At 36.7% G+C, this 24,212-nt stretch overlaps 1 protein-coding gene across 1 annotated transcript in view; it reads left to right on the top strand.

Moving 5' to 3' along the window:
- Window positions 1-23,277, top strand: part of LOC140164926 (tyrosine--tRNA ligase, mitochondrial-like) — a 33,275-nt gene extending 9,998 nt beyond the window's left edge. The window contains exons 3-13 of the mRNA XM_072188324.1: window positions 187-334; window positions 2,451-2,626; window positions 3,595-3,696; window positions 6,027-6,141; window positions 7,803-7,881; window positions 8,369-8,478; window positions 10,548-10,646; window positions 12,037-12,103; window positions 12,557-12,745; window positions 18,569-18,694; window positions 20,900-23,277. Coding sequence (XP_072044425.1) covers window positions 187-334; window positions 2,451-2,626; window positions 3,595-3,696; window positions 6,027-6,141; window positions 7,803-7,881; window positions 8,369-8,478; window positions 10,548-10,646; window positions 12,037-12,103; window positions 12,557-12,745; window positions 18,569-18,694; window positions 20,900-20,940 — 1,252 coding nt within the window. The 3' untranslated portion in view covers window positions 20,941-23,277. The remainder of the gene's footprint in view (window positions 1-186; window positions 335-2,450; window positions 2,627-3,594; window positions 3,697-6,026; window positions 6,142-7,802; window positions 7,882-8,368; window positions 8,479-10,547; window positions 10,647-12,036; window positions 12,104-12,556; window positions 12,746-18,568; window positions 18,695-20,899) is intronic.
- The last annotated feature ends 935 nt before the right edge of the window (window positions 23,278-24,212 follow it).

Below are 24,212 nucleotides of genomic sequence, written 5' to 3'. Positions count from 1 at the left end.
TTGGTGCATTTTTATGGACTGGATTTTAAAATATGACCTTGTGAAAAATTATAAGTTTCTTTTTGAGCCCAGTTTACTATGTTATTTCAGACTCTTGTGCACGAGTAATAATAATAGCTCTCCAATACCGTTTGACCTAGTAAACGTGAAGACAAAATTTATATATTGACAATATTTTTCCATCAGGGATGAACTACCAAAGAAGTTGAATTCTGCACCCCAGACCATGTACTGTGGTGTTGATCCCACTGCTGAGAGTCTACACATAGGTAATCTGTTGCCTCTTATGGGCCTATTACACTGTCAGAGAGCTGGTCACAAATGCATTATTGTGGTGAGTACAAAGAAAATGTTGTTGTTTTAAAGAATAGGGCAAAAGAAGGTATTTTCATTATTTATTAACATTGGGTTTAATATATTAGGGCTGCTAAAATTACCCAAGTGCATTATTTGTGGTGCAAATCACATATTTTGGCTCCAAATGCTTCTTTTATTATTTTTTTTTTTTAGGTTTTTTGACATTTGGGGATTTTATTTTCTGTGCATTTGGAGAGTCTCTTGGCCTGGAACCAAGTGCTGCAATCATTTGTGGTTGATCTAATTTTTGTTTTTAATTGGAAACATTACAATTTTGTATCCAAAATGGGGCAAATATGGTCACTTCAGAATCTATAAAAGATATAGAAATGTCTATAAAACCAATACATTTTACATCTTTAATAGATTATGAAGTAACACAAGTTACAAATCTGTAAGTTACAAAATTGCAATTTTTTGGTGATTTTTTTCCAAATTAAAAAGCAAATCAACCATGAATGATTTCAGCACATGGCTTTAGGTTCAGGGCCTCTTCAAAGAAGAAATTAAAAATCGCACACAAATAATATAAAAAATCACCTATTCTTTATCAGGCCTATGGTATATACATGATGCAAATAAGTAGCAGGTATGAGAATTTTTAGGTACAAAAACTTTTATTGAGAAATTGGACAGCATTCCAGTTGGAACTATAAATTTGAGATTAGGCCAAAAAAATATATTGTTGTGTTGCCCTTAAGTGGGAAAATGGGAAAGTTGGGGCGGGCGGTCGGATTTTTTTTTTTTTTTTTTTTTTTTTCCAAACCTTCATTTTTTTCAAAATCCCCTCAAATATTAAATAATGCTTCTTCAATTAGGGACATTTGTCAATTTTGACTTCTGGATACCTGTTAGACATCAATTAAAGACTAGTCTTTCAATAAAATATTAATTTCAAGTGAAAAACATTGATTTTTTGAACAAATCTGTAAAAATCATCATTCAAAAAAAAAAAAAAAAAAAAATGCCGACCCTGATTTTTCAGGATTTAGGGTAGGGCGGTTGAGGGCAACACAACAATTTTTTTTTGGCCTTATAATCTGACCTACTCGACTCTGACTTACTTTTTATGAGTGGCAATATTTTGCATCCTATTTTATCTTGGATGTATCATCAGGCAGACATTGATACATCTGGGATAGGATGTGAAATACTGTCACTCATAAAAGGTAAGTCTAGTAGTAGATCAGATTATAGACCACTTGACATGTGACGTCAATCGTCATTGCCCGGCAGTATGCGCGCGAATTATGGCACTTTCCATTGTTCTTTGCCCTGCAGTGTGCGTATGCATCGTTGTTTGCTCAGGGCATGTGCATTTTAAATCGCCGACCACATTTTATATTGTAGAAGAAAGCCATTGAACAGTGAAGCGGTTCGTTCGACATATTGATAGACCATTCTTATTCAATGGGTGCGTCTTGTAAAGAATTCACGTAATTTGATTGGTTTTCTGGTCTATAATATCTCACAATAGTTGATAGTGATATTGGTCAGGGCGCGCACCGCCACGCAACGGCGGCATGCTTGTTGCTCCTCAATGATCACGCGATAATGCGTTCGCGTAATACACGTGCGAGAACTAAGAACGCGATTCGGGCTAAAGATGTTTGTGATGGTTTCGTTCATTTAAAACAACGGGATGTCCTCACAAAAGTAACTTTATTTTTTCTGAAAAAGGCAGTTTTTCCTCGCAAAAATTACATTAAAACTGAATAAAACTGCGCCGGCATCCACTACTCAAAATATTGGCCAGCCCATCCATTATGACACGATATTGGATAGACAAAAGACAAAATCCTATCTTTTATTCTCTAAATCCCTCGCCTTTGTTGATAAACAATGATGTCAAGTGGTCTATAATCTTGATTTTGTAGTTATTACTACCTGGAAGAATGATAATCTTCACAATCGTATTCCAGTTGAAATCCATACACACCCTATAGGAGACAATACTGGCTTAATGGGTGACTCAATTTGAAATCTACACCCCCTGTGTGCAAGGTAAAAGATCATGTCTTCCATAGGGGGTGTGTGAATTTAACTGGAATATCCCAATTTTGTGTCATGTTTCATTGAATCTTGCAATTCAGGTTGGAGGAGCAACAGCCCTTGTTGGGGATCCGAGTGGTAAGACAAAGGAGAGGGAATATGTGGATAGAGAAACAATAACAAAGAACACAGACTCAATTAAAGAGAGCTTACATCGCATGATCACGAATCATAGGGAAATCTTGTGTCAGGGGTTGAAGGAACTTGAAGATATCAGGTAAGCATGAATACATTATTGTGAATGTTTTGATAGACAAATCCAGAATCAGCCCTTGAATTAACCCACGGCACCCATGGCATATTGCCGTGGGTGCCCATCCCCACTGCCGTAATGCCCTCAAAATATGTCCTTTACCCAAGGCAGTCACTTGCCGTGCCCTCTAATGAAGTTACCATCGGTGCCCCAGCCCTGCCCCTTCATTATAAAATCATCTATCTATGTTTGTGTGTGTTTTGTTCACTTTTGAGAAATTGCCTTGGTGCCCTTCGCACTCTTAAAATATTACAACTCCGTGCTGCCTTGCCTTTTCAGTGAAAACCCAAGGCAATTATCAACTTGCCCTAAAAAAATTGCCATGCCCCTTCAGATCCTTAATTCGAGTGCTGTCCAGAATATTTTTATTTTAATTTTATTTTTCAATGGCAGGGTATGCATCTTGATCAGATGCTTTCTAGGCACTGCATCTCTGCAGGAATTAGTAGTCTTACTCTCAAGCCATTGCTACCCAAGAAAAGTTGTGGTGGAAAACCAAACAGTTTTTGTTGCATAATGATGGAGTTCAGATGTCTGGCAGTGTCATTTGCTTCAATACCGTACTGTAGTATTCCATCTGCAAGCATATATGCCTGTAAATGAGGATCTTTTGATGAAAGAGACAAAAGGCAGACACCCTCCACAAAAACATTTGGAGTTTGAGCAACTATAATTACTGACACAGGCAGCTGTACAAACATGTATTATTGTAAGACTGATGTATTGTAATGTTTTTGTGAAGAGTGTCTGCCTTTTGTGTCTTTCATCAAAAAACTCCCCCTCATTTAGAGGCATATATGATTGTAGGTGTAATTTTACAGTACAATAATGCCCAAGGTTGGTTTTTGAGATATCATTAATTAATCTGTAACCTTTGTGAAACTTTTAGTGTCAGTGAATTACAGTTTAATGTTATATTTCTGAATTTTCAGAGTTTTGAATAATTTCTCATGGTATGATGGAACGGGTGCAATAGATTTTCTGTCCTCAATAGGAAGACACATACGATTGGGAGACATGCTGTCGAGACACAGGTGAGGAAGATCCGTGAATTTAATCAGTTTCTTTAATTTACGTAATCAGCAAAACCACACTCAGTATATAAGTAGCCTGTTTCTTGCACTGTCTATGTTACAGTCACAGATTCCACAGAGGACACTCTTGACCTGAATTTGCTAGTAATGACATGTTAGTTACACTGGTAATAATACTGTAGCCAACCTGTTTGACATGTTTTACTTTTCAGCAATTATACGCCATAGAAGTGACATAATTAATCGGATGAACTGCCATAGCAATAGATGAATACAATTTTGATTATATCTCCCTGCATTACATCGTTCACGCGGTACCTATGCATTGAAGCATAGATGTCAAAGAAATGCTAATCACTCGCACCTGTAAGATTAGTATCTTTGAAAAGAGCGGTATTGTATTCAATCTATGTTTGCTGACACACACATGTGATTAGTGCAATCTGTTTGTAGTGCAGGGTGATCTATTCAAAAATTGTATTCATCTATTGCTATGGTAGTTAATTCGATTATTACGTCACTTCTACGGCGTATAGGCAACAATCCTTCCCAAAGCTAACACTGAATAGGGTGCCTTCCTAGGCCTTAATGCAACAGTTCATTTAAAAGGGCATTTCGTGATCCATAGCCTCATCCCCCCACTTTTCTTTAAAGTTGAGATTTTTAAACACTGCAAACCTCTGGCTATATAATGTTTATGTACAAAGAAATTCTTGCAGATTAATGTGTTTAGCAAAAATATCGTCAAATTTGAATTACGTTCTGGTGCACCAGAACGAAATTACATCAGTGGCCTATGGAGCAGTGCTGGGAGCAGTGTAATACACATAATCATGCATAACTCACAAATGCAAAATCGGAATCAACTGAAATTTTGTGAATAAGCTTTTTAAGGGATCTAAAATGAGCGTTTATTGAGGTTCGACAGTATTTTTTGTGGGACATGAGAGCACCTCAGACCTATCGAATTGCATTCTGAATACGAAGCATGTCTTTCTGATATCAAATAATTTTCATTTTTTGAAAATCACAATATGATACAAATTTTATGACAAATTATAAAAATTTGATATTTTTCAAATTTTGATATATAACAGTCCTCGAAAGTAAATTATATAAATCTAATGACATATTCTTAAAGTGTATGTAGCAGGGAGGAAAAGCCGACGGTCAATTGAAAATTTTGACCTTTCATATTGAAGATATGGATTTTTTCCCAAAAGACCTAATTTTTGTTTGTGTTTTGGGAAAAAAAATCCATATCTTCAATACGAAAGGTCAAAATTGTCAATTGATCATCGGCTTTTATCCCACCTACATACACTTTAAGTATAAATCATCAGATTTATAAAGTTTACTTCAAGTACGGTTAAATATCAAAATATCAATTTTAATAATTTGCCATAAAATGTGTATTAAATTGCGAATTTCAAAAATCAAAATTATTTGATATCAGAATGACATTCTTCGTATTCAGAATGCAATTGATATGTCTGATGTGCTCTAATGTCCCACAATAAATACTGTCCAAACGCTCATACCCCAGCCCTTAAGCGGATATCTATTGAAAAGTGTAATAAACAGAGGATGCTAGGATCATGAAATACTATTTAAAATATGAATTATTTTTGGTCCATCAGCAGGGAGCGTCCTCCTAAATTAAAATGACAAAGCTAATATCCCATCCTATTTTAATGCTATATGTAATGGCCATAGGCTTCAACATAAAAGGTCTGAGTTTTTAGATATCGACTGCTCAGTGCCAGAAGTGGGTAAGTGCAATAACTGCGCTTTGCCCTGTGAACATTTGGCAATTTACACACTGTATATTGTACTCATCATCTACACATGGCAGCTACACATGGCAACAATATTATTGCACTTATCCCATTTCTGGCACTGAGCAGTCAATATTTTCTCAAATTATAGAGCTGTCTCAAGAAACACTGAACCAATACTGAGCTTGTTTGTACTCATTTATTCATTTTTCATGAATGTACAATTCTGAAATTTTGAATTTTTAAAGAAAAAGAAACTTATCGTCTGCAGTTGATACCTGTGATATTAGTGTTAAATTCTTGTTCTGATACTCTCATTGTACAGTGTTAAATCAAGACTGAATAGTGAAGAAGGAATGAGTTTTGCTGAAGAGCTGCCTCAAGAAACACTGAACCAATACTAGGCTTGTTTGTACTCATTTTAATGCATTTTTCATGCTTATTCCAAATATAAAAATTTTTAATTTTTAATGAAAAGTTGGAACTTATCGTCTGCAGTCGATGACTGCATGGAGAGAGTTAAATTCTTTTTCTGATACTCCCATTGTACAGTGTTAAATCGAGACTGAATAGTGAAGAAGGAATGAGTTTTGCTGAGTTTAGTTACCAGGCATTACAAGCGTATGACTTCCTCTACTTACATCATCACTATGACTGTCTGGTCCAGGTAAGGATAAATGGTCCTGTGTCACAACCTGGGGTACCTTTTTGTTACATAGTAAAAAAATGAAATGGTTCAAACATTTTACCTACACATCTCATTTGAAGTAGTTCATCCTTCTGAGCATTTTGACACCTTTTTTATGGAAATCGGTTAAAAAATGAGAGAGCGCGGGCAAAAACAATCACAAAGTAGGGAGGATGTAACCCCACCTCTTTTTTCCACATTTACAATCATTCTGAGCAAGTATTGGTCTTTTAAATGAACTTTTGTATTTATTCACTTGCTTTAGATGTCTGGGAGTTCATTTAGACATTTATTTACTAGATTCAAATTTTTAAAGGGGGTTTTAAATCAAATTTACAATATGAATCCTCCCCTAATCCTCCTCCCCTAATCCTCAGCCACCCTTGGCACATTTCATGCCAAACGTCATAAGAAAATAATTGAAAAATATTTTAAAACAGGATAAAAACATGAGTAATATAGAATAAATTAGCCTCAATTTAAAACCTAATTGAATCTTCTAAGTGAAGGAATACTCAAGAGACAGTGTTTTGAAATCCAAACTGGACATCAAAATGTAACAAAGCCACCTTTTTGTGTACCCCAGTATATGACACAGGATCAAATGTATTTGGCTCTTCCAGTTGAAATCCAAACAACCCCTATTGAAGATGTGACCTTAATCATCCACACAGGGAGTGTAGATTTCAAATGTAACTCCATTTGAATTTCATAATCATGGTGGCTAGTTGATAATGTATGAACATTTTTTGAATGTTTATATTATATATTTATATCTGTAAATGTAATATAATATATTTGTAACATTTATTCATTTTAAAACATGCTGAATAGAATAAAATCAAATAAAAAATTATGCATAAAAAATTGTCAACAATAAAGGGCTTGACCAACTGATTTCACCAGTCTATTTAGTGTAACATAACTAGTTTTTGTTTATCATTTTGTTATTGTTGTGTACCGTGGTGCGATCAAGCAAAATCAGTCGGAACTCGGAAATATTAAATTGTCAGTTTCTTATAGACGAATCTAATTTCACGCATTCTTACACCTAAATGGCAACCGTAGCTGGGTCCCCCTTAGGTCTATCCCACCTAAAATGTGAAATGATGTGGCCTTGGCGGGGATATTAAACTGCATTTCATCACCATGTAGACAAAAGAATGATGAAAGTTTACAACACAATACCATTCAACATCGATTTTTAAGCAGATTTAATCCATCCAATTGGGCAGTAACAACACCAGTTTGGTGCAGACGGGACCTAAGAGCCAACTGAATTCAGACCATCACCTGGCTCGTTGGTATTGAACAACCAGTTCCAAAGATATGAGCAATTAAAGAGTTTCCAAAACAACTAAAAACAAAAGGAAATATTTCCTATGTGTAGCTATATCTCAAAATCAATATTTCCTAGTTCTGACTGATTTTGCTTGATCGCATCACATATGTTGATATTTATGGCTCTAGGTTATAAAGTTAAAACAGAGCTACATGTAGGACTGTCTTTTAAAATGAAGCAGAGAGCTGTTGGAATGTTTTATTGATTCCCAGAAGATATTCAAGAGAGCTTGGATGACCAAGACTAATGAATAGATAGCAAGCCACTCTGATGATATGTTCTGGGTTATTTTTTTCAGATAGGTGGAAATGACCAGATAGGCAACATGGTGACAGGACATGAGCTAGTCAGAAAGGCTACTGGAAAATCAGTTTACGGTAAGGTAATTGTTGTTGGTTAAGTTTTTGTGATGAATTCATAATGTTAGGGGAGGTTTTCAATGGATTTACTCTCTGGTTGATTCTTTTCCTTGAAATTTGTAGGTGTTTTTAATAATATAGTAGGATTATGTGATTTTGTGATTGCATCTGCAACCACCAAACTTCATCAGGCAACTGACCCGCTGGGCTGGTCACTCATTTGTTAGGAATAGAGTTAGGGATTAGGTTATAGGTTAGGGTTAGGATAAGAATTAGGGTTCATGACAATCCTTATTGTTTTGAATTATTTTACTATTAAATGATCAACCCGTCGGACTAACAAGCTGGAACCTTGAAAGTTGAGCTATGCTCTTATATTTGTTCTGCATTCCTCAGTTCAGTGTAATTGATTCTCAGCATTTTGTTTTCAGATAAAAATATTAATAAATTTGAAAACCAAATTATATTTTAAAAAGTGCCCATTATTACAAATAATTTTTTTCAGGTTTAACCGTTCCTCTCTTAACAAGCGCTGATGGTAATAAATTAGGCAAAACGGCCGGCAATGCAATTTGGATTAATGAAGATAAAACATCAGTGTTTGATCTGTACCAGGTGAGTATAGTCTATTCAGTATACGATGGCACATGATCATGTTCGTTTTCCACATATTTTTATGTGTACATCCAAAGAGCTTTTAATAGAAATAGAGTGGCAATAAATTATGTAATGCTTTGTTCGTTTGATGCCGATTAGAGTTTGCGACAGGCTATTCATAAAAGTGGTACCATTGTTTTGAACAAAGGGGTTCCGCCGTTATATTGGTCACTGATCCGGCATCATATTAACGCTCTACAGAACAGGCGAGTATCAATAAGTGACCACAATACAGTCATGTGTAAGGGCAGTCATGTGTAAAGTGGTACCATTGTTCTCATGTATCCCAAATGTGTGCGTGTGTGGGTCTGAAGTCTACAAGGGAGGCTTTAGCTGTTGATGCAATCATCTTTACCACCCACCTGACTTTAGGCGCTTCATTTAAATAAATTGATCGATTACACATCAGAATGTATTAAGGCTGCCATGTCCATGTATCTATATTACTCTATAATGGTAATTGCTATATGTATGCATGTAAGTATAAGTATAGGCCTATAAAGGTTGTTTTTAAGAAATGTCCATTTAATTTTATTTTAAGGAGATTGGTATAAAAATAGTGGCGTACCCAAAGAGGGGAGGGGGGGGGGGCTGGGGAGGGCAGATTCTCCCCTGTGAGAAGTCTTGGGAGGGAGGAGGTAGGAAGAGGGGAGGAGGGGATATGGAGAATGAGAGAGGACTGGAGGAAGGGAGAAAGAGGAAGAAATGAAGAGATATATTAAAGACAAGTAGATAAATAGAAATGATGGGAATGAGAGAGGGAGGGTGAGAGGGGACAAGGAGAGCGAGGGAGTGATAAAGTATAGGCCTAGGAGAGAATAAGTACAGAGAAGGGAACGAAAGGAATGAATACATTTAATAATAATTATTAGGCCTATATATCACCAAACACATTACAGCACTGGCCATTCAATGATATCAATGCCTTTATTCGTTACGTAATTAAAACGCCCAGTCAGATGTATTTCACACCTGCCAAACACAAGTCACCCAAATTTCGAAAACTAGACGTTGAATGTACACTCTCATGAATATTGATTGTCAACATTTTCCAATGTGTCAGGGCTCTAATCGGAAACAATAGAACAATAGACCCTGCAGAGCATAATTATATTCATGGTTTTATATCCCGAAAGGACATGTTGAAGTTGTAGCAACATTCACTAAAGGCAGCTATCACACATTTTCCAAAAGTTTTCTACCATTTGACCTTTGTCTTCCCTTGGGACCCTGTGTACTTTCCAAAGGTCATGTCCCATCTTATAGTGAACAGACTATAGGATCATAGACGCCGAAAACATAGCCGGTCTGGATTGTAATTCTATAGAAATTTCATATTAAGCTGAGCCCTTGTATGTCTCGCTCACACCTATTCGGATTAGCAAGTACCTACCGTATTGTTTGTAATAAACGCTCCCCCTCTAATAAACGCCCCCCTCCAATTTTTCTGTGAAAAATTGACAAAAATGCAAACATTTCCATGCCATATCGTGTAGGTAAGCTTAAAACTTGCATTGGTCATGTCAGTCACGATCGCTAAATTGCATTGACAAAACCTATTATGACTCAACTCCCGTCCATCTCATTGCCTAATTATGGTAGAATTTCACTAATTCCATGCACTTACAGGTGTAAATTTGTTGTATTTCCCACGAAAATATCATTTTCCATGGGCGCCGCCATCATGTATAGTCGTAAATCCCTTCTTTTAACAGGAGCACCATCGGGAAATTGAACCCGATTTTTAATCTTTTTTCACTGACAATTCACTTCTAATAAACGCCCCCCTTTTGGAAAAATGCAACGCCCCCTGGGCGTTTATTACAAACAATACGGTTCTATATTGTGTCTCTCACACAGTTGGTTATGTAAACTCAGTGATTGCAAAAAGAAAGTGATAGTTACAATAAATGCTATGATAGAAAGTGCTTACTTGATTCAGTTTGAAGTTAATTAAATTAAAATTTGAATCAAGAAGAGTCCCAAACAGTCCTCATTAAAATCAAAATATTATTGTTTTCTTTCAGTACCTTGTGAGATTACCAGATGCTGTAATAGACAGATACCTCAGATTACTGACATTCCTGCCACTGCCAGAAATAAAAGAAATTATGCGAAGACATGAGGTAAGGAGCAAACGGTTTAAACAGGCCTGGGGCCCAAAGACTTGCAGAAATTCAACAAAGTTTCTGCTTTAATGTGTCTGCTTTCATCAGCAGACAGGCGGTATAGGACATGCTACACATAATGTACGGGGCCGACGAAACTACAAGGCTGACAGCCCATTCAAAACAGATGGTTAGCTGTTATGAATTGAAAAACAACATTCTTACAATGATTCTAAAATATTGTAATTTTGCTTGACACCACATAAAACATTTAAAATTGTAAAGATTTTAGGATTATGTGTTAACCCAATTGCAACTTCAATAATGGTGATATGGTTATAATTTTGCTTGACACCACATAACACATTTAAAATTGTTTGTAAAGATTTTAGGATTATGTGTTAAGGGGGTACTACACCCCTGGCCAATTTTGTGCCTATTTTTGAATTTTTCTCAAAAATTATAGCACATTAGTGACAAGTAAGATATGTATATTATAGGGGCAAGGACTACAATTACTGTAATGAAAATTCAGCAACTCAAAGCAAGTAGTTATTGATTTATTGATCAAATAATAGTTTTCCCTCATTTTTGATTGTAACTCCACAACTGTTGTCTGTGCTGAAATAAAATGTCCAGAACAGTAGTTGTAGTCCTTGCCCCTATAATATACACATTTTACTTGTCCCCAATGCGCTATAATTTTTGAGAAAAATGCAAAAATAGGCACAAAATTGGCCAGGGGTGTAGTACCCCCTTAACACATAATCCTAAAATCTTTACAAACAATTTTAAATGTGTTATGTGGTGTCAAGCAAAATTATGACATATCACCATTAAAATTGTTTGTAAAGATTTTAAAATCTTTACATACAACCCAATTGCAACTTCAATAATGGTGATATGGTATCCCCCCCCCCTTTTATATCTGGTTTTATATATCAGTATAAGAAAAGCTAGCAGCCCAAAAACGTCATGCTTACTTTTGAACAAAAATTGAAACATTTACCAAGTACAAAAAAAATCTACAGACAGACTCAGACTCATAGACAGACTTAGATGTTCTTGCTACCGTTACGATGTAACCCAGTACTACATGTACCAGGGGGAGTGGATGCATATTTACTTGCCGATCACCCCACCATGGTTAGATGCACATACCTCAGGGGTCATTGCAGAAGCGTCCACGTAGCATTCCCTGGCAGAATTTTGTATCTGTACAATTCTGCAACCCAGTACAACTGCACTTTGGTGTATGTTGTGCATACGCAAGAAGAAGAACAATACTTTAGAACTTTAAAAAGTTGACAAATGTTTGTAAATTATGGTTTGAAACATACTTAAATTTGCTATCGCAATATTAAATCTACGTTGTAATCAACTTATGTTTTGTTTTTCTTGTACACAGGCAAAACCTGCTAATAGAACAGCACAGAAGAAATTGGCAGAGCAGGTCTTAAAACTGGTGCATGGAGGTGAGTGGACTTTAAGCCTCAAAATTCCAAATGCATTGACTTGCAGTGACAAGTCTTTAGATTGTATGAATGGTTGGACTTGCTAGTCCAATTTGTGACCTCCAGGGTCCACATTGCCGTTGTAGCCACCATTGGATATTCACACAAGTGTCATAATAATAATGTTGAAGAGTTCCACAAAGGATTTGGTGCGAGCAGCAAATAAAAAATGATCTACTATGCTTAAAACACACAATGACATAATTATGTTCCTGTGTTGTATTTGTATTTTTGACTTTTTTACATAATGCACTGCCATATTTTAGCCTCAGGCGCATTGTATTGTGAATCAGCCGAATTAAGCAATGCAAATGTAAAATACATATTTGCTAAAAAATTTTAACTTGGAACGTGACTTCAGTGTTTTCAATTCCCCACGCTCACCTTTACATGTATGTTCATATCTTTACCCAGATGAAGGTCTTCAAAAAGCATTGAAAATGTCAGATGCGATTTACAACTCAGATCTGGAAGCATTAGGGCAGCTATCAAGTAGTGAGATGCAGCAGCTATTCCAAGGTGCCAAGATAAATGAGCTCATTCTGGAGCCTGGTGAGACAGTCTTTGACATCGCCATGAGGGTCAAGTGTCTGCCAGAAGGAGGTAGGTTATGGGATTTAAGAGGATTAAACAATAAATGAGTGTTCAAGAAATCAAGGGCTTGAAACCAGAAGTATAGTCTATAGGGGAAAATCTGAAATATGTGCTTGTATAAAATTGTTTTGTTGAAGCATTTTTGAGTAAAAGTTGATCACAAAATGCGGTGAGCAAGCATTATTTTGAGTCTATGACCCTTAAAATGACCCCAGAAATGACACCTTAGGGTTATACAGGGGTCAAAAATAATATATGCTCAGATTTCACTCATTAGCTTTAATAACTTAACTTAACATATAACAAAACTCCACAACCACAGGTTGTATATGCACACATTTTTCATTTTTGTTATCCTTATGGCCAAAAGGTAATTTAATAATTATGCTAATGAGTGAAATCGGAGAATGTTTAATTTTTTACCCCTATATAATCCTATGGGATCGTTCTGGGGTCATTTTTGGCTCTGAGCGAAGCTAAAGGGCCTAACTGATCGCAACAATTAGAGAGCCAATTCGGGCGTTGGTTTTTATGCTAAGGATGTTTGTCTGTTTGATATTTGGTCTTGAAATTTGTTTCTAAATTTTGCTTATTTATTATTTAATCGATTGCACTCCAGGTAGTTTTCAAATACTGTCGATAAAATATGATTTTTTGGTAAAAAGCCACGATGAACGAGTTGTTTTGTGGTACCCCGTGTGTGCTAGAGATTATTTTGGTCTGTATAATTTAAGTTGTGTAAAAGTGACGGAAACCAACGGAGGGTAATTTCTTAAGATTCAGTTCAGATTCAGAAGTTATTTACTATTTCATAACTTTTCTTAACTATTTCTTTACAATTTAAATAAAGAAATAGTTGAGGAATGTCAAAAAATGGTCAAGAACATGTCTGAATCTTGAATAAATCTGAACTAATGAATCGGGTAAATGAATTTCCTAGTGGACTATTTTTCCTTGCGCATGTGCACATATTTTTGTGACCTTAATTTTTGTGCAAAACACGGACCGAAAGTCATGAAAAATGTTCGTATTTCATCACACTCATTGTAGTTTTGTTAGAATATAGTTTTAAAAAGTCAATTTAATCATATTGTGGACATGATTCTGAGGGAAAATGATATTTTCAATGAGATTTTACTTTACTCCACTTCGCAATATTGAACAATTTCCGTATTTTTCCATAGCAAAAACAGTCTAAATAAATGATGTTCCACTTTGCACAACAATTTTATACTTCAGAATATCAAAGATTGATATGTTTTCTCTTGAAAAACAACATGGTTTTGAGGTCAGGACTTCTAAAGAAATTCAAGACCAAGGTTTATTTGATCGATGTTACGTCGATGGTCCACGATCTCGCCATGATTTTGGACAGCAGCTTGCTTGTTTTATGTTTACAATCAGGAGGTCATGACCTATGGCGTATTGATCGATTCTGATCTGTTCTGATTGGATGGTCTCAAGGTCGTCACAGTTATGAATGAATAATTCACAAGGTCATGGGGGGGTGGCAGTAAAAGAAAAGGTCAAAATAATGTTGGATAATGAACATAATAATGTACATAATAATAATAATAATTGAATTCAAATGTGACTGAAATTAGTGGATTCAGAAATCATTGATTGCAAGTTGCAAAGTTTCATCTTTTACTATAGGCTGGATACAGTCGACATTGGAGTCAAATTTTTGGAGGTCATTTCGGGGTCATCTGAGGTCAAATTAGTAAAAACTGTCATATGGGCATGAAACTTGGTAGGTTCAGTCAGCGCAAAATATGGTAATTAAGTACCTAATTTGCATAATTTATGCGTAATAAGCAAAATACCTTGTGAACAGATTATCTGGAGATCCGTATGGGGTACAGTGACGTAACTTGGTGGGGAGTAAGCGTGGCCAGATGTTCTCGACCTGATTAGATTATCAGCGCAAAATATGCTAATTAAGTACCTAATTTGCATAATTTATGCGTAGGCTATTTGATGCGTATCAAGCAAAAAAACACACCTTGTGAACAGCTTATCTGGAGATCCGTATGGGGTACAGTGACGTAACTTGGTGGGGAGTAGCGTGGCCAGATATTCTCGACCTGATTAGATTTTCAGCACAAAATATGCTAATTAAGTACCTAATTTGCATAATTTTAAATGCGTATTTGATGCATATCAAGCAAAAAACCCTTGTGAACACCTTATCTGGAGATCCGTATGGGGTACAGTGACGTAACTTGGTGGGGAGTAGCGGGGCCAGAGGTTCTCGACCTGATTAGATTTTGAGCGTAAAATGTGGTAATTAAGTACCTAATTTGAATAATATATGCGTAATAAGCAAAATACCTTGTGAACAGATTATCTGGAGATCCGTATGGGATACAGTGACGTAACTTGGTGGGGAGTTATGGGCCAGAGGTTCTCGACCTGATTAGATTTTCAGCGCAACATACTTTATCCAATTTCGTGAGGTCAAAGGTCACATAAAAGGTAAAAGGTCAACTGAGGTCACCAAATCTTTTAATAATTAATTTTCAACTGTGCATTACATATCCAAATAACAGCTTGATCGGTCATGTAACTAAGGAAATATGAAGACTTTAAGATAGTCGCTTTCCATGTAAAGTATAGCAAAGTAGCACTTTCAATGAGTGATAACTGGTAAAGGAAGCATCTTTCTGTTTTGATTTATTACTTTGATGAAATAGTTCTTTGGTATTGCCAAATTTGATTGCAAATTTGTAAGGTGGGCCCCTGAACCCCGGCCATTTAAAGCCAAATTTTTGGAAGGTCATTTTGGGGTCACCAGGGGTCATCTGAGGTCAAATTAGTAAAAACTGTCGTTTGGGCATAAAACTTGGTGGGTACAGTCAACATTTCAAGCCAAATTTTTGGAAGGTCATTTCGGGGTCATCTGAGGTCAAATTAGTAAAAACTGTCGGATGGGCATAAAACTTGGTGGGTACAGTCAACAATTAAAGCCAAATTTTTGGAAGGTCATTTTGAGGTTACCAGGGGTCATCTAAGGTCAAATTAGTAAAAACTGTCGGATGGGCATGAAACTTGGTGGGTATAGTCAACATTTAAAGCCAAATTTTTGGAAGGTCATTTTGGGGTCACCGGGGGTCATCTGAGGTCAAATTAGTAAAAACTGTCGTATATGCATGAAACTTGGTGGGTACAGTCAACATTTAAAACCAAATATTTGGAAGGTCATTTCAGAGTCACCAGGGGTCATCTGAGGTCAAATTAGTAAAACTGTCGTATGGGCATGAAACTTGGTGGGTACAGTCAACATTTAAAGCCAAATTTTTGGAAGGTCATTTTTGAGGCCACCAGGGGTCATCTGAGGTCAAATTAGTAAAAACTGTCATATGGGCATGAAACTTAGCATGGGGGGTACAGTCAACATTTAGAGACAAATTTTTAGAAGGTCATTTCAGGGCCACCAGGGGTCATCTGAGGTCATATTAGTAAAAACTGTTGCATGGGCATGAAACTTGGTGGGTACAGTTACCATCAGCCAGATAATCGTGCCTAGCCGATAACCGCCAAATTCATTTACCTCTCTACAAAAAGTTATCGCAAAAGCAGGCGGTCACAAAAGCACTAACACTATTCTTGACATAGGCCTATTTTGATACATTTTGATTAGTTTAGACCCATTTTGGACCCTTTTCCATCCAATTCCACCCGTTTCAATCCATGTGGCTAAATAGTAATTCCCAAAATTGATTGATGTATCATTGTATGCTCTGCACATGAGATAGCTACCAACCGACCAGATGTACCCATTGAATGTAATATGTCACATATACTCAAATGATTTCACCTGTTGCACATTCGACTTTCACTGTCACCATAAAGCACAGAGCCACAGCGCCATTGGTGCTCTTGTTTGGGTCATAGACTCAAAATAACGCTCACTGCCTGTTTTGGATTCAGCAGGTACAAATTAGTAAGGATACCTGGGTTATCAACTTTTACTAACAAATGCCTTACGATTTTGTCTAGTCTAGTACATTGTATGCCCAAACTTTGAGTTTTGAGTTTTTCTGAAAAATAATACATTCCACCAAAAACAAAAATTCTCCAATTTTCCTTGATATAAGTTTAAACATAGGACATACATACTTCTGACACAGTGACCATGTCCAAGTTCACGGTAAAATCCTTGAAGTGGCCATAACCAGTTGAGAGTTCCAACTCTCAAGCTGGGCTCTAAAGCCCTAAAAATTGGGACAGTTGAAATCCATACACCCTCTATGGAAGACATGATATTAATCTCCTGCACAGGGGGTGTAGATTTCATATGCAGTCACCCATTCAGGTAACTCCATTTATTCTGCAATTTACACTTCCTGTACGGAAGATTAAGGTCATGTCTTCCATGATTTCAACTGCAATAGACCAACATGCTTCTGTGATTGATTTACATACATACATTATACAAATTTTTTATTTAATAATGAACAAATACATTTGGGCCACCAAAGCGGCATTATAAATCATTACATGAATAAATTACAAACAACATGAAAATGAACAAGAAGAATTAATTGACTTTGGTGAGCCTGTTTCGCAGTCTCCAGATGATGTTGGTTCCAATCATGGAAGATGGAACTGACAGAAGCATACTTAGCAACAGCCTTGGCAACACGTTTGGGGAAGCCAAGTTTCTTCAACCCACTTGAACGGTGATGAATATGGCCGAGTGACCCAATCACGAAGACAAGGAAGGATTTTGCAATCAAATCCGCAAAATTTGAGCAAGTCACAAAGAGGAGTATACTTTTGGAACTTTGTGTTGTAACTTTCCTCAATGAAAGCATCGAAAGGACAAGTTACTTCCAAGATGATCGTTTTTCACGACGCTCTGTTGCAACTTCCATTTTTCACCTTTGGATCGTCATCTTGGGATTCACATCCGTTTTGACCACAGCCGAAAAATGTGGAAAACAACATGGTAGGGGTCGGTCGCCTGAAAAAGGCTGTAAAAGCCGCCCTCCGAACGGGAAAGATCCGAGTAGATCACTGGGAGATAGAGCCGACAGACCCAATACATACATACATACATACATATAAGAGCTTTTAAAGCGCTATATTTCAAAAAGAACAAAGCGCTAAGTGATACACTGCAAAAACAAGAGAATGAACAAAAGCAAAGAGTCAAAAAGGATAATAATGAGCCTTAAGAGATTTTTTTAAATGTTGCCACCGAGGTTGCCTCCCTGATGTTACGCGGAAGGCAGTTCCACAACGCTGGACCAGCGGAACAAAAAGACTCGTCACCACTGCGATTTTTACCAATGAGCGTGTTCTGTATGAGAGTAATTCCGTGAGGTATGAAGGAGCAGATTCATGCAAACATTTGAAGACGTACAGACAGAGTTTGAATTTGATTCGATCTCTTACTGGCAACCAGTGAAGGTCATCCATTAATGGTGTGGGGCTATCAAGTCTGGCAGCATAGAATATGAGTTTGGCTGCTTTGTGTTGGAAGGACTGCAAACGATCAAGGTCTTTTGATTTTGTTCCATAGAGGAGAGCATTCCCGGTGTCAAGGCGTGATATCACGAGAGCTTGCACAACTGTGTGAAGTGTTTTGTGGTCCAAAAAGCGACGAATACGGCGAATAGTCAGTAGATCTCCGACTCTGACATAGTTCTGAACAATATTTTAAAGTGAAACATAAAGATGTATAAAATTTAATTCAATATGCTAATATTTGTATTTAGTATTCTAGAAATTGATTCAATAGTGGCACTTTTGGTAAAAAATTTTGCTATACAAATGTCTGCCCAAAAATGTGCAGGTTGATCACTATGCTCTATTCTATTTCAGTTTATGGTGAGAAAATAGTGAAGGAAGGTGGTTTCTCTATCAATCAAAAGAAGATATTCAACCCAGACCAAGCCTTGATTAGAGGAGAACATATACTACCAAATGGGATAACACTTATACGAGTGGGTAAGTAAGGGGGCACAACACTATGTCCAGCCTCCCATAGAAACACACAGTAATTTTGTCCACTTTCCATGCCATTTTGACTTTGTGCAATTCATCACATACTGAAATGGGCGTCAAATTGAAGCTTAATTCCAAAATAGGGTATGCAATACAACATCACTTATGACCGAGTCATCCTGGCCTCTGTAAGGTACATTTTTGTACCATGGGAGCAATTTGCATAAAACAGGTGATAGGTATATTGTGGAACTTTAGAGACCTGTCCCTCTGTCATGTTACATGAAGAACTTGTTAAAAATGTTATACACCAATCCGAGAAGCATTTACTGTATTTGGCCCTCTATTGACAGAACCACTGACAGATGTACCAGTGCGAAGATTTAATTTGTTCAATCAATTCATGATTTTGTATTGAAAATCACTGTTGTGTACAATTCTGTATAGCACACAAACAATTGATGGAACCCCGACCTTGGGACACCGCAGTTTTACGTCCGGGACACCGCAGTAAGGGAGTGTTCATAAATACTTTGGTAGGGGGGGCTGGAAAATATGTAGGGGGGTCATAAAATTTTAAGAGTTCTGAAGAGGGGGGTTAAAAAGTTTTGGGTGTATGAACAGGGGGGTTAAAAAGTTTTGGGGCACGTGGAGGGGGGGTGTAAAACTTTAGCAACATTAGTCCTGAAGCAAAAATATAAAATAGCCTGAAATTTTTTTTCACAGGCCACGCTGGCGTGCAAATGTTCCCCTAAAACCAGAACAAAAGTTCATTCCAGATAAGGGTATTTGATCAGGTCCTTTATGTATTTTGAAAAGTCATTCAATATAAGTATGAAGTGTTAAAAATTGTCTTGTTGTCTATAACTTAATTTTGAGGTTTGTGTCAGTTCCTTCTGATCTGCTCTTTTAATCACCAAAAGACTGCAATAACTTTGTGCTTCTTTAGTGTTGACAATTTTTACAATAATGTTTCATGCAGTACAGATTATTAATTTATTATCAACTAAATCATGTTGCTTTACAATTATAGGCGGAGGAATCTTGGAGAACCGGGGTACACGTTTCCACCCCCTTGGGGGACATCCCCCTAAAGATCCTAGTAGGAGAAAAAAAAACAATAACTGCCCTATGCAACTTTTTTAGCACATCGAAAAGCACCGTGTTTTGGGCCCAAATAGGGTAAAATTGCAAAATTTTGCGCTTCGCGATCACATGAACTGGCCCAGCAAATAGCAAAACACCCCATTTCGGCAGTAGCGTAGCCAGTGGGCAAGTGGGGAAAGTGCCCCATGACAAAGATGAATGAAAATGAAAGATAAAATCTGGAGGGCAAAGGAAAAGAATAGGGGCAAGGAACCCTTTTCCACCCAAATTCACCCTGATCATGGGCCAAAATAGTGTAAAATACAAAACGTTTGCGTGCTGTATGAGCACATTGTCACAATAAAGCCTAGGCATTTTCATCCCCATCATGGACGAAAATAGTGTACAAAAGAGGGGGGGGGGTCAAAATAGTTTTGAACCTTATATGAGGGGGGTCAAAAAGTTTTAGGTCCATTAAGAGGGGGGGTCAAAAAGTTTTGGGTTTATGAAGAGGGGGGTTAAAAAATTTTCGACATGAAAAAAAAAAAATTTCCAGCCCCCCCCACCAAAGTATTTATGAACACTCCCTAATGGCCTAGTCGGATTGGTGTATACCGTTACGGTTGGTTTATTGCATAGGGTCTATACTTTTATTGGCTTATTGTACACTCCACTTACTTTTTTGCCAGCGAAGCCAGCTTAATCAGTATGCTTGTCCTTCCATTCATTTGTTTTGAACATTCAGTAGTCATGGCCCCACCCGAGTTAGTTAAAAGAATTCATAGCTCGAGTCAGAATCATTAAATATTACAAAATTTCAACTTGTGGCATGGTTATTTGGTTGGAGCTCTGTACTCATGTCCATAAAACACCACCAGATAGTAGGAGTTTTCCAAAAGAAAAAAACAGAAAAAAAACCAATAGTAGGTGTTTTAGAGTTTTTTGCTGGTTTTAATTATTTTTGAACACTAATATTTAAAATTTAAAAAAACTTCACACAAAATGGCTTTTTTTTTTTTTTTTTTCTTGGTTTTTTTATTTTTTTTTGGCCTAATAGGATGATCAGAGGTTGACCTTTTTTTTATAACAATACAAATTTTGTCTCATTTGTTTGTGTTGCAGGTAAAAAGAACTACCATATCATAAAGTGGATAGAATTCTGAAGATGCATGCCTACAAAGGACCAGTGGAACAAAAACATCAAGCCAAGCCATACTGCATTTGTTGTGTTGCTGAAAAGAAGAATTATCACAACAAAAATTGAGCTTATGAAGCCTTTACCATACAAAAAGTTGCGGTGATCAAGAGACCAATCACTGATGATCAAGCATTGGTAACGATTGTGCAACTGCTACCAGCAATTCAGTCATGATGAAAATCACAGAGTTACTTGAGTTGTCTTGAGTTTGGCAGGAACTGAGCATGCTAGCAATTTCTGATAAATATATTGCTCTCTCTGCATCGGATGCAGATGCCAAACACTACCTACGCTGGTATATATGACAAATTAATGTTCAGAGGAAATCGCCTTACAAAGCCAGTTCTGCACTAAGTTATCCTGAGGCTTGCTTATACATGAATCCATCCAGTGTTCAGCAGGCACAAGAGTAAATTTTACTCTAATTTTAGCATTTTAAGTTTTTTGAAATTTATTCTGGGTTACACAATAAATTATGGGTCAATCGCCTAATTATACTAGACATTTCAATTGAATGAAACACAACTGTACGTGATCGTATATCGCATATTTCAAACTACAACGCGAACATACAACTTGGCATGGTTGGAATCACATCCGTGTTACGCATATACAGTCGCACACCATGGAGTACATCGCGCAGTGCATGCGAAAAATCGTCATGTTCATTCAATTGAAATGTTTAGTTTAGGAATTTAACAATGGAATTACGCTTAGGTGTTAATTTATCTGTTATCCCCGGGGGCCACTGCCATTACAAGGTGGACACCATGCTCGTGTACAAAAACGCGTAAAAAGGGTAGTTTTTCACGGACAGGGCGATGTACGCGCGTACAGTGCAAAGGGTGCCAGAATTGCCAAAATTGGGAAAAAAAGGGTATACTTTTACAACAGCTTGGATGCGTGTAAAAGGTATATATTTTACTATTCATGAAAATAAAACTAATCGGGTCGTAGGCCTAATCAATCGTAGCTAATCGTGTTTTGTGCCGGTGACCCGGTTCGGTGACAATCCCGACTTCTGTTTACATTCTATGATTCTATTTTTAACCCAGCGACTCCGGGAGAGTTGTCGCAATTGAGCAATAGTGGGACCCCTGATAAATTAGTGATAATCCCCATACAGGAGAAGGTACTACGCACACTGTCTCTACATATTTCTGCGCAATATTGACCTGGGAACTTAGGCTAACATACGGTGGTTCTCCACGACATAAACGGGAATTCATCCAGCAAACGATGCAAAATGGTAGCCTTCACTGCGACATGTGTGATGGCTTACTTGAAAAGAGTATGATTTCAGACTTGATTTGAAAATACTTGTTTAGGGTGGGGAAAACATGACAAAATACTTGTTTAGGGTATTCTGAGATCGAAGGATAATTACTTGTTTAGGGTCCATTTTGAAAGTCCATACATGAGCATGGTGTCCACCTTGTAATGGCAGTGGCCCCCCGGGCTGTTATCCCATTTTTGGCTGTCAATCACATTTAATGCTCTAAATGCTAGCCATGGTCTTCAACATTAAGTTTTTGAAATTTTGAAATTTTTGAATTTTAAAAGCAAATCTGAAACTTGTCATCAGCAGTCGACTCCTGTGTGAGAGAGGGTTAAAATAGGGCCTGTACATCCACAAACAATTGAGCTGAAAATTACATCATATAAATGCTCTTCACAAGAAAACCCCAGTTAGTCAAAAAATCAAGTATTAACCAGGAAAACTTAAGTTGCTTTCAATTTCTTTGCTTGGTACTAGCCATTTTTTAATTCCTTCAAATTAAAAAAAAAAAAAAAAACAATTGTAAATTATCTCATGTTTAAAGTTGCCTGAAATGGTGGTAATTTTGGACAAAGATCATTCAATTATTCAATAAAAATTTAATCAAAAAAAAAAAAAAAAAAAAATCAAAATTATTTGATATCAGGACATTCTACATATTCAGATTTCAATTTGATATGCTCTCATGTCCCACAAAAAATACAGTCCAAATGTTGCTACCAGAGCCCTCAAATGTGGTTGTAATTTTGGATAAAGATCATTTACTTGTTTAGTAACAAGGGGGGTGGGGTGGGTAATGAACCAACCACAATGATATACAAGAAGCAAAGAACTTGTTCATTCTTGTAACATTACAATATTTCTATTTTTATTTTTATTTCTATCTGTACAACATCAAGGTTTATGACATTTGAAACACTAAACCTGTAAGTGATTCGTATTTTGTACAATAAGGACGGATGACAAAAACATGGAATGTACATGTATAATAGAATACTTTTACAATAAAATTTATATTTAAATACCAGAAAATGTAAAATATTTCTATGAGTGTATAATAAAGAAGTCAATGATGCATGTGAGAAAGTAATCTTAAATTGTTGTCAGCATCACATACTTTTGTTTCTCAAAAGGCTGCCTTGTGTGTGATTTTTAAAAATTATTGTCATCTAATTGCCAGGCGGCATAGGTCACGCGACATGTGACGTTCGAGGCTGGCGAAAATACAGCCCCATTCAAAACACGGTTACCAGTTATAAATTGAAAAATAACATACGTACAGTGTGGTACATTGTCGCACTCTCAACGGTTTTAGAGTAAGATAATTTTGCTTTGACACCACATAACAAATTTAGAATTGTTTGTGAAGATTTCATGATTATGTGTTAATCCAATGGCGACGTCGAAAATTGCGATATCGCTTCCACCACCGCCTGTAATTGCAGTAAGATACACTGTACGTACATGTAAAATTAACTTTATATTAATTATGAGGTATTATCACAATATTACAATTTCATGTCTATTCAAAACAAAAAAAAAGAATCATACTGAAATATAAAATAATGAAATACAACAATAATAAAAATCGCACAAGGCATTCTTTTGGGATACGTCAACATGTGATGCAGACAACAAAAGGTATTAATCCTTGATTCAGGGACTGCCTTTTGAGGAGAGTGAGAGCAATTGCTCTTTACTGCTCTCCTTGATAAAGGAGAGTGATTTTTAGCTCTGCTTGTTTGACCATTCTCTCCTTACATTCTATTATAAATGCTCTAAACAGCTCTCCTTGAAGGCTCCAAAAGAGCTATTTAATGCTCTCCTGCAAATTCCAAAAGACAGTTCCTGTTGATTAAGTAGACCAGAAGACCTCATACTCAGGAATGTGTGCATTGTTGCTCATAGCGGGAATAATGTGCGTATGTGCTTTTTGCCATACACCTGACAAAGGTCTA

The sequence above is a fragment of the Amphiura filiformis genome, chromosome 11 (assembly GCF_039555335.1).
Source record: "Amphiura filiformis chromosome 11, Afil_fr2py, whole genome shotgun sequence".
NCBI classification, from domain to species: domain Eukaryota; kingdom Metazoa; phylum Echinodermata; class Ophiuroidea; order Amphilepidida; family Amphiuridae; genus Amphiura; species Amphiura filiformis.
Note: the sequence above shows the minus strand (reverse complement) of the source record. Positions and strands in the feature narration are given on the sequence as shown.